Below are 13,696 nucleotides of genomic sequence, written 5' to 3'. Positions count from 1 at the left end.
AGAAGGGAGAATTACATTAGAGGTTAGGAGGAAATTCTTCACTCAGAGGGTGGTGAGGCTCTGGAACAGGCTGCCCAGAGAAGCTGTGGATGCCCCATCCCTGGGGATGTTCAAGACCAGGCTGGATGAGGCCCTGGACAACCTGATCTAGTAGGTGGCATCCCTGCCCATGGCAGGGGGGTTGGAGCTAGATGATCTTTAAGGTCCCTTCCAACCCGAGCCATTCTATGACAGGCAATGATAAAAGCAAATACCCCAGTGTTTCCCCCTCAGATTCCTAGGACACTCTACATTTTCCAGAGATGCTCAGAGAAATCTGTGCACTAAGCACAGTGGTCCGTATTAAGTATTTGGAAACAATGTGCTTTGTCTAAACGAAGCACCAGCACTAACAGTATCTGACTTTGCTCTAAAGGAGCAAAGGTGAATCAGTACCAGAAGTCTTAGAGGATTTTAAGATTGAAATTGGTGAAGCCACTTTCAAGCACAAAAAGTCGTAGTTGTCAAAGTTAGTGTTACTTAGGAATATGTCTAAGCCCTTAGCCCTTTATTTCAGGCTATCACACCCAGCAGTATTTCACATTCTGCACTGTGCCCTCCCATGCCTGCTTGCCCATCCACCACAGCTCTGTGCCACTCATGTCCATGCAGACCAGTGCTCACTTGTTCTCTGGGTTCTTCCAGACCACTTTAAGTCAATGGTATGTCTACTTACATAGGGATGCTCAAGAAAACTAGTCTCAGACTAGTTAAACCACTTCAAAGACCCATGTCACAACTCTTATTCAGAACTGAATTGACCTGAAGTCAAATTAACTCACTGTGAAAAAATTACTTATGTTTCCTGCGTTAGTTAAATGAATTTACCCCAGGGACCCTGTAAACAAGCTGTAACAGGCTAAATGTGTAGTGTACTTATGAGAGATTGAATCTCCAGAATCCACTTGCCATCCAGAAAGAGACAGGCATCACCACAGGGTTCCATCACCAGTCACCATGCCTGAGAACCTTGCTTCAAGCGCAAATGAGAGCCGGGAGGACTTCTGATGTAGTCATCTGCCTATAATGAGTTGGACTGAGATCACTGAACTGATTTCCCCAGGCAGCAACTGCTGACAGCTCCAAGTCACAACTGAGAACCAGCGATCTCCAGGTGAAACAGTGCATCTCATTATGCATTCCCAGTGCTGCTCAACCCCACCCCGTCTAAGATGAAGAATGCACACTGCCATTTCCTTAAGTGTCTTTGCAGCCGTAGCCTGGGTGGAATGACAGCACCGTAATCCTAACTTAAAACCCAATGAGGGCTGTATGCTGTCTTGTCTGACTGCTACTTTTCCTGCTGGTACAGCACTGTTTATAGAGGAGCACCACAAAGTAAACTTACCAATCTTCTAGGGGATCCCAGAAGAAATAAAGGGTCTCAGAAGCCAGAGAACATTACAAGTTTTCGTTGTTGTTGTTTCTCCAGCCCTTGCAAAACATTTTCCTTAGTACCTCAGATGCCCGCGAGCCCCTCGACCAGCACAACCGAAGGTTCTGAGAGTAGGGTTGCAGTAGTTTTAAGAGATTACAATGTCTGTCGGTCTGCTCTGTCCCTCCAGATAGACGTTACTGTGTCTGTAACAGATGTGAGCTCAGGTCCACAGCTTAGCCCTGTACTTTAGCCGGGTAAGGTAACAGCTGATGAAAGCAATTTGTCTTAACAGACTGGACTACAAACTGGTACAGCTGAAAACAGGCAGGTATTCGCATCTGCTGACTCTTCTGCAAGATCAGAGGCTAACAGGTGGCTAAAGACAGGGCAACAGAGTTGAGGGAGGTGTTCATTTCAGTGTGCGTGAGTCATTTACATGCTCTGCATCATTTACAAACTTATGTCTCACCAGTTCAAACCAAATGCAATGTCATATATCACTACTGAGATTTTGCAGAAGTGTCCTCGTTTCTGAGACACTGGAAAATCCCACCAGGCATCTAACTAATTATCTTTTGCAATCTGTTCCAGATTATGGTCTGTAACATCAGATTTAGGAGCCTAAATCAACTTAGTAATTCCACCTCTGTCTACAATACTTGCAGGAAATGTGTAAGCAAAATGCAGGTAGAGCAGGTAATGCGAAGCAGCTAAGAGTGATGCTGCTGCACAGAGTTGATTATTGGCTTAATTCATGTTTAAAGCCTTTTGCTCCAGGAAGAGCTTCATTTTTCATCAGGAAATTACAGTCACAGTAGGCAGCTTGGAAACTGCAGTAAAAGTAGGCCTTCTTTTCTCCAGACTAGACAACCGAAGTGTCCTCAGTCTTTCCTAATAGGACATGCCTTCTCAGCCCTCTTATCAGGTTTGTTGCCTGAAAGATACTTGTCAGAGTTAACACATTTTGGATCGGACCCTAGTTGTGTCTCTAAATTCCTCCAGCACTTTCAGCTAGTTCAAATACTGATCTTCCTTTCCTAATCTACTGCTGGGAAACAAGTGCCAGTCTTAACAGCTGCCACATTCCACTGCAAAAACAAAGCTAAAAAATGCAAGTTTTTTTATATAAAACTTGGGAATATTTTTGGATAGCCTTCAGGATGACAAGTTTCGTCTAACTACACGCAACTACTGATACTAATTTGAGAGTGCACCACCACTAACTAGAAATTTCCATTGATTTACTGGCGAGACAGGATGCTGCCCTTGACTGTCTCAATTTATAAAGAAGTACGTTGTTTACTCCTTTATTTTGCTTAGATATACCTTTCTGAAGGCTATATTTTGTACTACCACCACAGATACACTAACTGTGCAACACTTGGTACATATAGTGACTAGCTCCACAGCAAGAGAAAAAAGGTGCCCTGTTACGATGTCACACTTATGATGGAGTATTTTGTCAGCATTATGAATGAAACTAATAGACATGCTGTCAATGCAAGAGGCCTAAATCATCCTTTCGTACCTTTGTTTAAAAAGGAAGTAGAAATTCTCCCTAAGCTCTTAATGAAGCAATCATAACCAAAAAAAAGGAACAGTTTTTATCCAATAACTCATAAAATAATCAAGTTCTTAGGTTATTAACTCACAAAAACAGTCTATCAGACAAAACAATTTATTCTGTTAAAAACAACTTTAGGGATCAATGACCTCCTTCTTAGCCAGTAGTGGAAAATTACAAGTATGGTAGTGAAGGGGACGTGAAATAAGGCAGGCAGCAAGTCTCAACTGCAGCAACAATAATGATGAAATAGGAAGAGGAAACTGTTACCCATTATTTAAAATAATGATGTGCTAAGCTTACATGTTCAGTGTCTCACAACAGCATGATCATAACATTCTTATTTTTTTTTTTAAGGAGCTTGAATTTTGTTGCAGTTTTGCAGAATACTAAGAATTTCTTGCTGGTTCTATTTCCCTCACTAAACCAGAACAAAGTTTTGGTTTTAGTCATAAGAGTACAGGGCAGAGTACATTCTGTAGTCATGAATTTCTATTTATGAAACTCAAAGAGGGTGGGGTTTTAGGCTCCAAAGTCAAATGTGTTCAAGCTATCATTTCATTGTACAATTTTTCAAAAACAAGCAAACAAAAAAATATATATATATAAATGTAAAGATGAGTGAAGATATATCACTACTAACCAAGCACTCAGTTCAGAGATGCTAAAATAAATCCCTCATTAGCCTCACTCAACACAAAATTTTGATGAGTTATTTGGCTTTATCTGCCTGGCTTCCCTTTCAGTTCTACCGATTAGCAAATAAAATCCACCTTGCTGCAACTTTCATGCCTGATCCACCGTTACACAATCACAGATACAGCTGCATCAGTACTTTTAAATACAGAAAGAGGAATTCAGTGGTTTACGGTAGTGGAAATTTGGCCTTATTCATCAGTGGACAAAACCTTAATCAACACCACGATGCAGAGCTTGATTTATTCTTATGCTTGCCCTTGGCATCACAGCTACATCACCTGCTTCTCCAAGCCAGCTCCCAGCTGAGAAACACTAAGGAACCTGTTGTTTACATTGCAGCTTGTTCCCTAGTGGCACACAGGAGATTGGTGGCTCTGACCAATAACAATCAGACCTGCACCAGGCCGGAAAGTTGTTTGTTGTGGAAAACACCTGCAAGAAGTACACAAAGAAGCCAGGTAGATGTAGAAAGCTCTTCCCTCAGATTTTCTCCTCACAAAAGACTCTGTAGGAGAAAAGAAGATAAGTTTTCTGTCATCAAAGCAGAGTACATTGTCCTATATTCCCACTGCCTCTAAAAGCAACACTGGTGGATGCACTGTAGGCAGCACATTTTAGTTGAATCACTTGGAAGGAACATTCACTTTTCTGTTAGTTACCTTGGAGAAAGAAGCACCCCCAAAGCACAGCTGTTCCCTGCATTTTCCCTCTGCTGCAGTTCCAGAATCTGTGCTTTGTGCCCCTTCTTCCTTGCTAACCATGGCAAGGGGACTGGGAGGATAACCAAGCAGAAAAAAATGCTCTAACTCTGCAAGGAAGTGTTTAGAGGAAAGCCCCTCATCACTAAAGCTTCTTCTCCCTTTGGATCCCAAATCAGCAAATCTCTCAGGCCTTTACATACTCATCCAGCTAGAACTGCTGGATAACAAACAGCATCGTTTTAACCAGACACTTGCATTTGCCAGCCTCTTTTGGGGTGAAGGAGCAAACCTTCACAACATGCTTCATTTCTGTTAGAATGAAACACAGTTGCACTAGTGAGGGCTTAAATCACAGAGGCAACAAACACACATCATTCTTTGAGAGAGCGCTCAAAAAACAACAACAAAACACACAAAAGTGTGCACAGGGATTCTCTGCTTACTGCATAGCTAGTCTACCTCACATCTCTTACATCCCAGCCAAAGGACAGGAGTACGGCAGCCCCTCTGATACCCAGCTCCAAAAGAGGAGAGAGCAGGAAAGAGAATTCAACTGGTCCTAAGCTTCCTCTTCAACAGAAGCTGTGAGACTGAAACAGAGACACACAGCAGGCCATAACTAATGCCGTCACTCTACAAGTGATGAAACTCAGGTCAATGGACAGTAACTTCCTCCAAGACTAACCATGGTGCAAGCGTTAAACCCCCCCACGGATTAGCCTGGTAACAGAAAAGCCAACTATTTATGTTCCTCCATGCTTGTTGTCTATCAAGGGCTGTATTTCTCTGTATACTTGACCTTTGGCTTTCATCACAGTAAATCTGAACAAATCTGAATTGGAAGAAAACAATGCACTAAATCTCAAATCATCATATTTTCCTTTTTTGAACTGTTTGACCTTGCCCTTTATGTTTTCCCATATCTTACAGCACACTTCATTACAAGGACTGCAAATAGCCATTTTTTTTCCCTCTTCTATTCGTTATAAATACAGAAAACACAAGATAACCTTTCATTAGAAGAGAACCAGTTTGGTTTATCAAACGGCAAGGAAGCAGGAGAAGTAACGGATAAGATAAAAAGTAATAAAGGTTGAAAGTTTGGGAAATTAGAAGAATTACTGAGACATGATATAGAGAAGTGGAATGAGATGAAGGGAATTAAAATGAAGTCTAAATGTCTGCAGCGTTGCTCAATAGGGAGATTTATTCAATTGTAAAATAGCTTCAGTTACCAAGTAGGAAATAGTATGTCCAAATAGCTAAAATGACGCTAAAAATACCTTGTTGAAAGCAATCCTTCACTATCAGCAGATAAGCTTTATTCTTTCTGACTCTGAGCATTAGCTACATAGACATTGATTTTAGATGTGTTAGTTACTGACAGAAAAATATCAGGTCTTCCTACTTTAACAGAGGAATTGCTGACAAGCTGGCTGCTAAGCCTTGTTTCCTTGTCCCAGCAAAACACCCCATACACTGCTCTGAACAAAGAATGCAAAGTGAGAGGAACATTTGCTTCAACCACCAGCTGATATTTAATTTCTGCAGCTAGTTTCTCTAGGAGCTACCTGTAGTCAGCGATAAGACAGCCCTTGCCAAGGCAGACTTCAGACAGCCTAGCTCTGGAGCTCTGAACTGCATTCTGAAGATCTCTCTCTGGCTGTCTGATTAAACATCTGGCTAAGACCAATGCCAAAAGTTGGGTGCTGTGAGTTCTTTCTTCCTCCTGTCAAATCTTTGTTGATTTGATCGGTTTCATCAACTTAAGAATGCAATCATTAACAGAGGAAAAAAAACAGTATTTCAACTGTTGCTCACAATGGTGTCTAGACCATTATTCTGAATTACTTTGAAAAGATAAGATCTGATGAAACGCACAGCTGAATTACCAGACAGTGAAGCTTAGTTTAAACAAAAATCTACATCCACCACTCCGAAATATTCGTCTCTTGTAAAAATGCATTACCTATTTGTTAAGTGTCAAGTCTTGCTTTCATTGCCTCTTTTGCTGCACAAGCATTTTGATGTGTGTCACAGCTGCAGGGCTGGCTGCACTCATATTCACAAGAGCTCTTGTATCTTCAGTGAACTCTGCCTTTCTCAATCTTCTGCGATGGAATGATGCGATTCTTCCCCTCCTATACACAGACCCTATACCTTACAGAAACTGTTAATTCTTTCCTATGCTACCTTATGAGCAGAAATAAGTTGAAGAAACAATTATGGTGCTTTTAGGAAGTACGATCTGGTTTAATCCTGGAATGCCAATTGCATTTTCAAACTACAATTCTCTGCGTTCTACACCAAAAGGTATGCAGAGCTGATTTTCAAAACTTTCCTGAAACAAGTGATGAGGAAGCTATAATTATTCAAATGGCCACTTGGGAGTTTGATCCAGAGATTTAGACATTAGATTTAAGAACAAATAAACTATATGAGAAGAAGCTAAGTGCACTAATACATTTAGACAGAAACTCCCAAACTTTAAAACCTCACCATGTAAATAACACTGCCCACAGAAATATGATCTTTAAAAATTGGTTTGCTTTTTCTTGTCAGAAATCTGCAGTACTGTGTTTCTACTAACTCTCACACTTGTATATTTCTGTGCATACTCTGGTCTTTTGAGTTTTCTTTCTTTTGGAGGGGACGAATTTTTTTGTTTCACAATATGCTTTATGATTTTCTACTAAAACAGTAAATGCTTTAATGTTTGTATCCTGACATAGTCACCTTCATCCTCTATAAGCAACTACCTTAAGAAGAGGTGGAAGTGTAGACAAAAGGACAAGCTTTGGTTTGAATGTCTCACCTCTGCAGGTTCTCCCTCTTATCGATGGAAAAAGATGTGCTCCTTTAAAAAGAGAGCAAGCAGCATCTAGCTTAGGTATGTGGAATTTGCTCAGTATATTACAATCACAGAATTGGCAGGGTTGGAAGGGACCTCTGAAGATCATCTAGTCCAACCCCCCTGCCAAGCAGGATCACCTAGAGCACATTGCACAGGATAGAGCACATTGCGCAGGATGACAATGAACCTACCTTCTGTTTTCTCCCTCTTTAAAGAAGCCTATTTCTGGAGGCTACGGAGGAAGCTTAGGGAGATAGTCTTGTTAGGCAATTAATCTAATCTAAGTCTCATTAGGCAATGCAGCGTCATTCTAGAACAAATTTTTGCAAGGATCAATACAAATCAGACATTTGCTACAAGGAACGTACTTCTCTTTTTGCAGGTATCACGCTTCTTTCAAGACTGATGACCAAACTAAACTTACGTGTCCCCCATGTCTTAGATCTTGGATGCCAGCCAGCAGTTGTATTACAGACAAGGCCAGGACAAAGATGCTAATGGCACACTACCTCATAGCAGTGACTCAGCAGGAACAATCTTGTTTGAGGGCATTCTCACACTTGGAAATAACTCTTCCCAATATTGCTGCTAGACCCACTAGCATGTATGGCATGTTATCTTTATCAAAGGTGTAAGGAACTCAGCTCCATGAAAGAAACTAGTAAAACTAGTGAATACAGTTGAGAAGTCTCAAAAGGCCAGTGGAACCTCATAAACTCCAGACCAGTTTCAAAATATACTAGAATGATAAAGAACCCAGAATCACCGTCATCTTGAGATCAGACATCAGATCACAAGAGCAAATCTGCAGAGAGTATGTAGTACCATCTAGAAATCATACAGCAGCTGGCTGCTGCATCTGAGTCCTTTTTCCTCCCAGATACCCTTTCTCAAATCTTTCTGCAGAGAAGCATCCATATTATTTGATGGCAAAGGAAGAATGCTGTATGAGCGCAAGTCTCCTTGCCCTTATACAATCTGCTGTCAACACAGCAATAGAAAACTGACCAACTGTTTAGCAACACTGCAAAAGAAGACAGGAGAGCAACTCAACACCCTGTCATCATTTTGGCTGGGACAGAATTCTTCATACAAGCTCACACAATGCTGTGTTTTGGATTTTTGATGAAAACAGTGGTGATAATACACTGGTGGTTTTGGTTTTTGCACAGAAGTATTTACACAGAGCCAAAGACTTTTTTGCTTCTTGCACTGCCCTGCCAGAGGGGAAGCTAGCAGTGTTCAGGAAGTTGGGAGGGGACACAGCCAGAACAAGTGATCCAGACTGACCAAGGAGGTATTCCATACCATATGATGTCATGCTCAGCAATAAAAGCTGGGGTAAAGAAGGAAGAAGGGGGAGATGTTCAGAGTGATGGCGTTTGTCTTCCCAAGAAACCGTTACGTGTGATGAGCCCTGCTTTCTTGGATGTGGTTGAACATCTGCCTGCTAATGGGAAGGAGTGAATGAATTGTTCTGTTTTGCTTGTGCACACAGCTTTTGCTTTACTTAGTAAACTGTCTTCATCTCAACCTATGAGTTCTCATGCTTTTACCTTTCCAATTTTCACCCTGTCCCACCTGGGAAGAGGGAGCAAGTGGCTGTGTGGCACTTAGCTTCCTACCGGGGCTACACCACAACACTCCCAATAAGCGCAAACAATACCTTTAGTACTGAAAATTAACAAGAAGCCCCAGTCATTGACCCTGCTTGACCATTCTGACCAGTTAGGGTTCTCAGCTCTATTTTCAGTCATTTGCTCTGTAACACTTTCTATCAAGATAAGAGGAAAAGTGAAAGCCCCAACTTACTGAAAGCAATTTGGTCCAAACACAGTGGCAAGATTGCAGAGGTTCATCCTGTTCTCTACATGATGTTCAGCAACCTTTATCAGGAACTGGCACAGATACTTCAGCAGGCAGTAATGAGCTTCAGGCAGTTCTTTAAGGAGTTCTTTTAAGTTACTTTCCTTCTGTATGTCATTTCTAGCATCTAGGAAAAACAAAAAGAGAAAAAACATACACATGTATATGTATGTGTGTGTGGTTTTCTACACTGCTGCCAATTTACTTACATGGGTGAGCAAACAGTGGGATATAAAATGTAGTCTTATTTCTGTTCTGAGATCAACCCCCTCAGATTTCCTCAATGAACCTATACCTTCCTCCTGAGGCTTATTATGGCCACCACTGGCACTGTTTCATGTCTACCTTTACAATGTACTGTTTTCCTCAGCAGAAGCGGCAGTGGATAAAGCTAGCAGCATTAGAGCATGTTTATTCCCACCTTGCACAGTTACACTTCTGCATGTTATTATCTCTGCTTCCCAAGCCCTATCTCTTTGTTTTTGAGTTTCCCTGCCCATGATAAACTTCAAAAAGAATAAAGCAAGAACGGTAAAAGGGGGCTCCTGAAATGCAGTGTTGTTAGAATAACAATACTGCAGTACCTTCAGCAGGTACATTTTATGAAAAGCTCAATTTTGTATTGTTTTGACACAATGACACACATACTATGACAATTCACAATGACAACTCCATACTAAGTCTTTGATAAGGATTCTTGCTTGAGGAAAAAAGGATGTTTAGGGAACTGTTACATTCCATAAGAAGCCCAAATTTGGCCTAATGTTAGAGAACAGCCTTGTCATAATGTACAATCTTCTAGAATTTGAGTATGGATAAAAGCCTGACATTAATCAGTTCAGTATGGGAAAGCAGGACTAAAGCCAACTTCCTTTCATGCAGTACTTTTTTTTTTTTTTAAAGAAGCAAAAATTGCATTAACTTCAGAGATGCTGTGCTTATACAGACTAAGGCAGTGAACACAAGCTTGGCCTCACAGTTTCTACTTCATTTTGTTCTGCTTATGCAATTGAACCCAAAAAACACAAAATTCTTTGCTCCCCTTCTCCACATGATTGCTCCCCTTCTCCACTTTCCAAAAAGTGATTTGTACCAACCAAAACATTAGTTTTGCATTTTATCAAAGTAAAATTTTGAAAAAAAAATAATCATCATTCCCCTTCCTTTATGTCAAAACAAGACTTAACACTTGTAAACGCTCATTTCTACTCTCCTCCAAAACACAATTTTATTGAAACTCTCATATACAGTTATTGGGTTTTTGTACAACCACACTTTTAGACAGAACTCAAGCACTAAATGTTTTTCTTACCAATCTAATTACAAGCAGCATTCATTAGCAGGAGTGCATTTCTAACAGTTTTATTGTTATGATCAGCCTTATGAGTTGATGGTTTCAGGGTTGTAAAACTGTCGTGTACTTGTTTTTTTCTTAGAGAAGGACACGAAGGTTTATTGCTTGACAAAGCCAAAGTGACCTCACGTTAAGTTCTTACCCTCTGTGTTCTCTGCAAAAGACTGCCTTGTCCCAAAGTATCTGCTGGCTTATCATGGGAATAAAGACATGCTGTCCATTCTTAGGGTAACAAAGAATTTTTTCATTCAGAGGACATTACGATCCTCAGCAAGTAGTTCTACCCAGCATTCAGTCAAAACCAAACTGGCCACAAAAATGAAACTGGCTGATAGGCTAGACTCAACAGGTAGTGGTCAGTGGCCCAAAGTCTACTTGGAGCCAGTAATGAGCAGAGTGCCCCAGGGGTCACTGCTGGGTCCAGCCCTGTTTAACATCTTCATCAACGATCTGGATGATGAGATAGATTGCACTCTCAGTAAATTTGAGGATCACACGAAACTGGGAGGAGTGGCTGACTCACCAGAGGAGAGGGCACCTTGACAGGCTGGAAAAGTAGGCAGACAAAAACCTTGTGAAGTTGAACAAGGAGAAGTGCAGAGTCCTGAACCTGGGGAGGAACAATTCCAGGCACCAGTATATGCTGGGGGCCACCCAGCTACAAAGCAGCTCTGCAGAAACGTATACACCAAAGTTGAACATGAGTCAGCAGCATGCCCTTACTGTTAAGAAGGTTAATAGTATTCTTAGCTGTATTATGCAAAAGTATCACCAGAAGGTCAAGATAGGTGATCCTTCCCCTTTACTCAGCACTGGTGAGGCTACACCTGGAGTGCTGTGTCCGGTTCTGGGCCCCCCTGTACAAGAGACAGATGGACATACTGGAAAAAGTCCAACGGAGGGCCACCAAGATGATCAAGGGACTGGAGCACCTCTCCTATGAGGAAAGGCTGAGAGCGTTAGGACTGTACAGCCTGGAGAAAAGGATGAGCCTCCTTATGTGTATAAATACCTGAAGGGAAGATGCAATGAAGACAGAGCCATATTTTCAGTGCTGCCCGGTGATGGGACAAGAGGCAATTGACACAAACTGGAACACAAGAGGTTCTGCCTGAACATCAGGAAGCACTTGTGCTGTGCAGATGACAGTGCGCTGAAACAGGTTGCCCAGAGAGGTTGAAGAGTCTCTCTCCTTGGAGATCTTCAACAGCTACCTGGACATGGTCCTGGGCAACCTGATACAGGTGTTCCTGCTTGAGCAGGGGGTTGGACAAGATGGCCTCCAGAGGTCCCATCCCATCTCAACCATTCTGCGAAAACTTCTAAATCTTCAAGACTTGTATTTAGTCAATAATATGTAATAAATGAGGCTGGGTCTGAAACTGTTCAGCAACTAGCTGCTGCCTCTGTTGTACATCCTCCTGGTACCATGCAGAGGAGCAGACTGGCAGGAAAATATCCCATGCCCTGTATTGCCAGAACAAAGACTTTGAAGAAAAGGATATTTTACACTTCCCCAACATTTTTGCTTTGAAAAGGCTGTGAATATAGTGCAAGGCATGTATAAGTATGTTTCACAATTTTCATCTTCATTTTTACTTTTAATTTCCCAGAAATATTCCAGGGCTGGATTGCACAGTGTTCTAGGTATAGGATCCTTTAGAAAGAGGTTAGCTGTGTAAATTACCAGTCTGTATAAAAATATCTGAAAGTGATCCCAAAAATTCATGATTTCTCTTTTACAACCAGATATTTTTGTGGCTAATAAACAGGACTTATCGTGCATATCATTTGGGAAACAAATTAATTTCTATATGTATGTACTTATCACTTCATAGAGGCACTTCCAAGATTTCATCTGCTACTAGGCCTCAGTTTCCCGCCTTACATGACATGCAGTAAAAGGCGAGAAAAGCCTTTGGAAGTCTTATACTCACAGAATGTTAATTTTTATCTGTCTGTTTTGATACCACGTACTTAGTAAGAATTACTTCATGAGAGCAGGCCAAAGTTTAAAATGCCAGTTAAATTATAGGACCAAACATTTCAACTAAGTGATTAACTACATTCTTTTCTGCTGCAGCTAAGAAATTATCTCCACCAAAGAAAGCAAGTATCAAATATGCATGAAGGAAATATGCAAAAATCTCGCTTACATATGGCAAGTATTTCTTTGAAAAATATTTTCAGATATAGAGAAAAAAATATCATGACTTCATTACAATGAATCAGCTTGGTAACAGTAGGAAATCTGACATTTTTATTTCTGCAGCAAAATTTCACAATGCCTCTAGAAGTCTGTGTTAAATTGAATAACAATAAGGAATGTAATGGATTTGTATTTTCACTGATCAAACTGGACTGGACAGTCTCTGACTTGATTACTAATTACCTTTTCATGAAGCTCAAAGAAAACCAAAACAAAACTAATTTCCCCATAGACAGAACACTGAAATTCACCTTGTAACATACTTCTGTTTAAATAACAAAACAACTGCACAGTGTTTTGTTTTTTTTTTTAACTATATAACTATAACTTTTTTTAACTATAACTATATATTTTTTTTTAACTATAAATTGCTTGCAGTTATGATAAGGAATGTCAAAGCCCTCACTCAGGAAAAAAGGCAAAAAACGTCTACTACCATCTCCACATCACCTGATTAGGGAATGCCCTTGAGAACTAATTGCCTCTCTGAACCTCCCACTGGGGCATTTGATTGACAGGTGCTTTTCCATTTACCAAAGGATTCTCCATCCTTTTAAAGCCAGAAAGATGCTAATAACCTCCACAAAATATTTTGAACACAGATTTGCACTGACTACACAGAAAGCTAATGGCCTCATGATATCAATTGTATTTAGTGGGTCTGATGTCCCTGTTCATTAAACATGATTTAGTATGTGGTGTGGCCCAGAGATGCTTATTTCTGGACACAACCAAACCTTTGTTCCCTCCTCAGTACTATCTTAGTATCAGGTGTGTTCTGCTTTCACTTCTGTCCTTTTAGGAACACAGACAGATAACAGACCATAAGATCTTCAGAAACTACACTAATTGAATGTCACAGAACCACTGAACAGCAGGAGACAGAAAACCCATTTACTGAGCCATGAAATTCTTTGCCTTGCTGAAAGGGGAACAAGAAAATCTCTCTCTCTCTCCCCCTTTTCCAGTGAAAAGGCGAGGGAAGGATATTGAACCTTCCTCCCAATGCAATTCAAAAATCAAAACTAATTT

General features: G+C 40.7%; 1 protein-coding gene across 12 annotated transcripts in view; it reads right to left on the bottom strand.

Moving 5' to 3' along the window:
• FAM13A (family with sequence similarity 13 member A) overlaps nt 1–13,696 on the bottom strand; it is a 133,975-nt gene that overhangs the window by 108,814 nt on the left and 11,465 nt on the right. For 10 of the 12 annotated variants that reach the window (XM_083835820.1, XM_083835825.1, XM_083835819.1 and 7 more), the window contains one exon: nt 9,048–9,228. The exons of 1 other annotated variant lie outside the window; for it this stretch is intronic. In XM_083835820.1, the coding sequence (XP_083691946.1) occupies nt 9,048–9,228 (181 nt within the window). Of the gene's footprint in view, nt 1–1,687; nt 2,056–9,047; nt 9,229–13,696 lie in introns of those variants that run through there. One more of the 12 variants, XM_083835813.1, reaches the window with a different exon arrangement.

The sequence above is a fragment of the Anser anser genome (assembly GCF_964211835.1).
Source record: "Anser anser genome assembly, chromosome: 4".
NCBI classification, from domain to species: Eukaryota; Metazoa; Chordata; class Aves; order Anseriformes; family Anatidae; genus Anser; species Anser anser.
The sequence above is the reverse complement of the archived record's forward strand: the minus strand, read 5'-3'. Positions and strand labels throughout refer to the sequence as shown.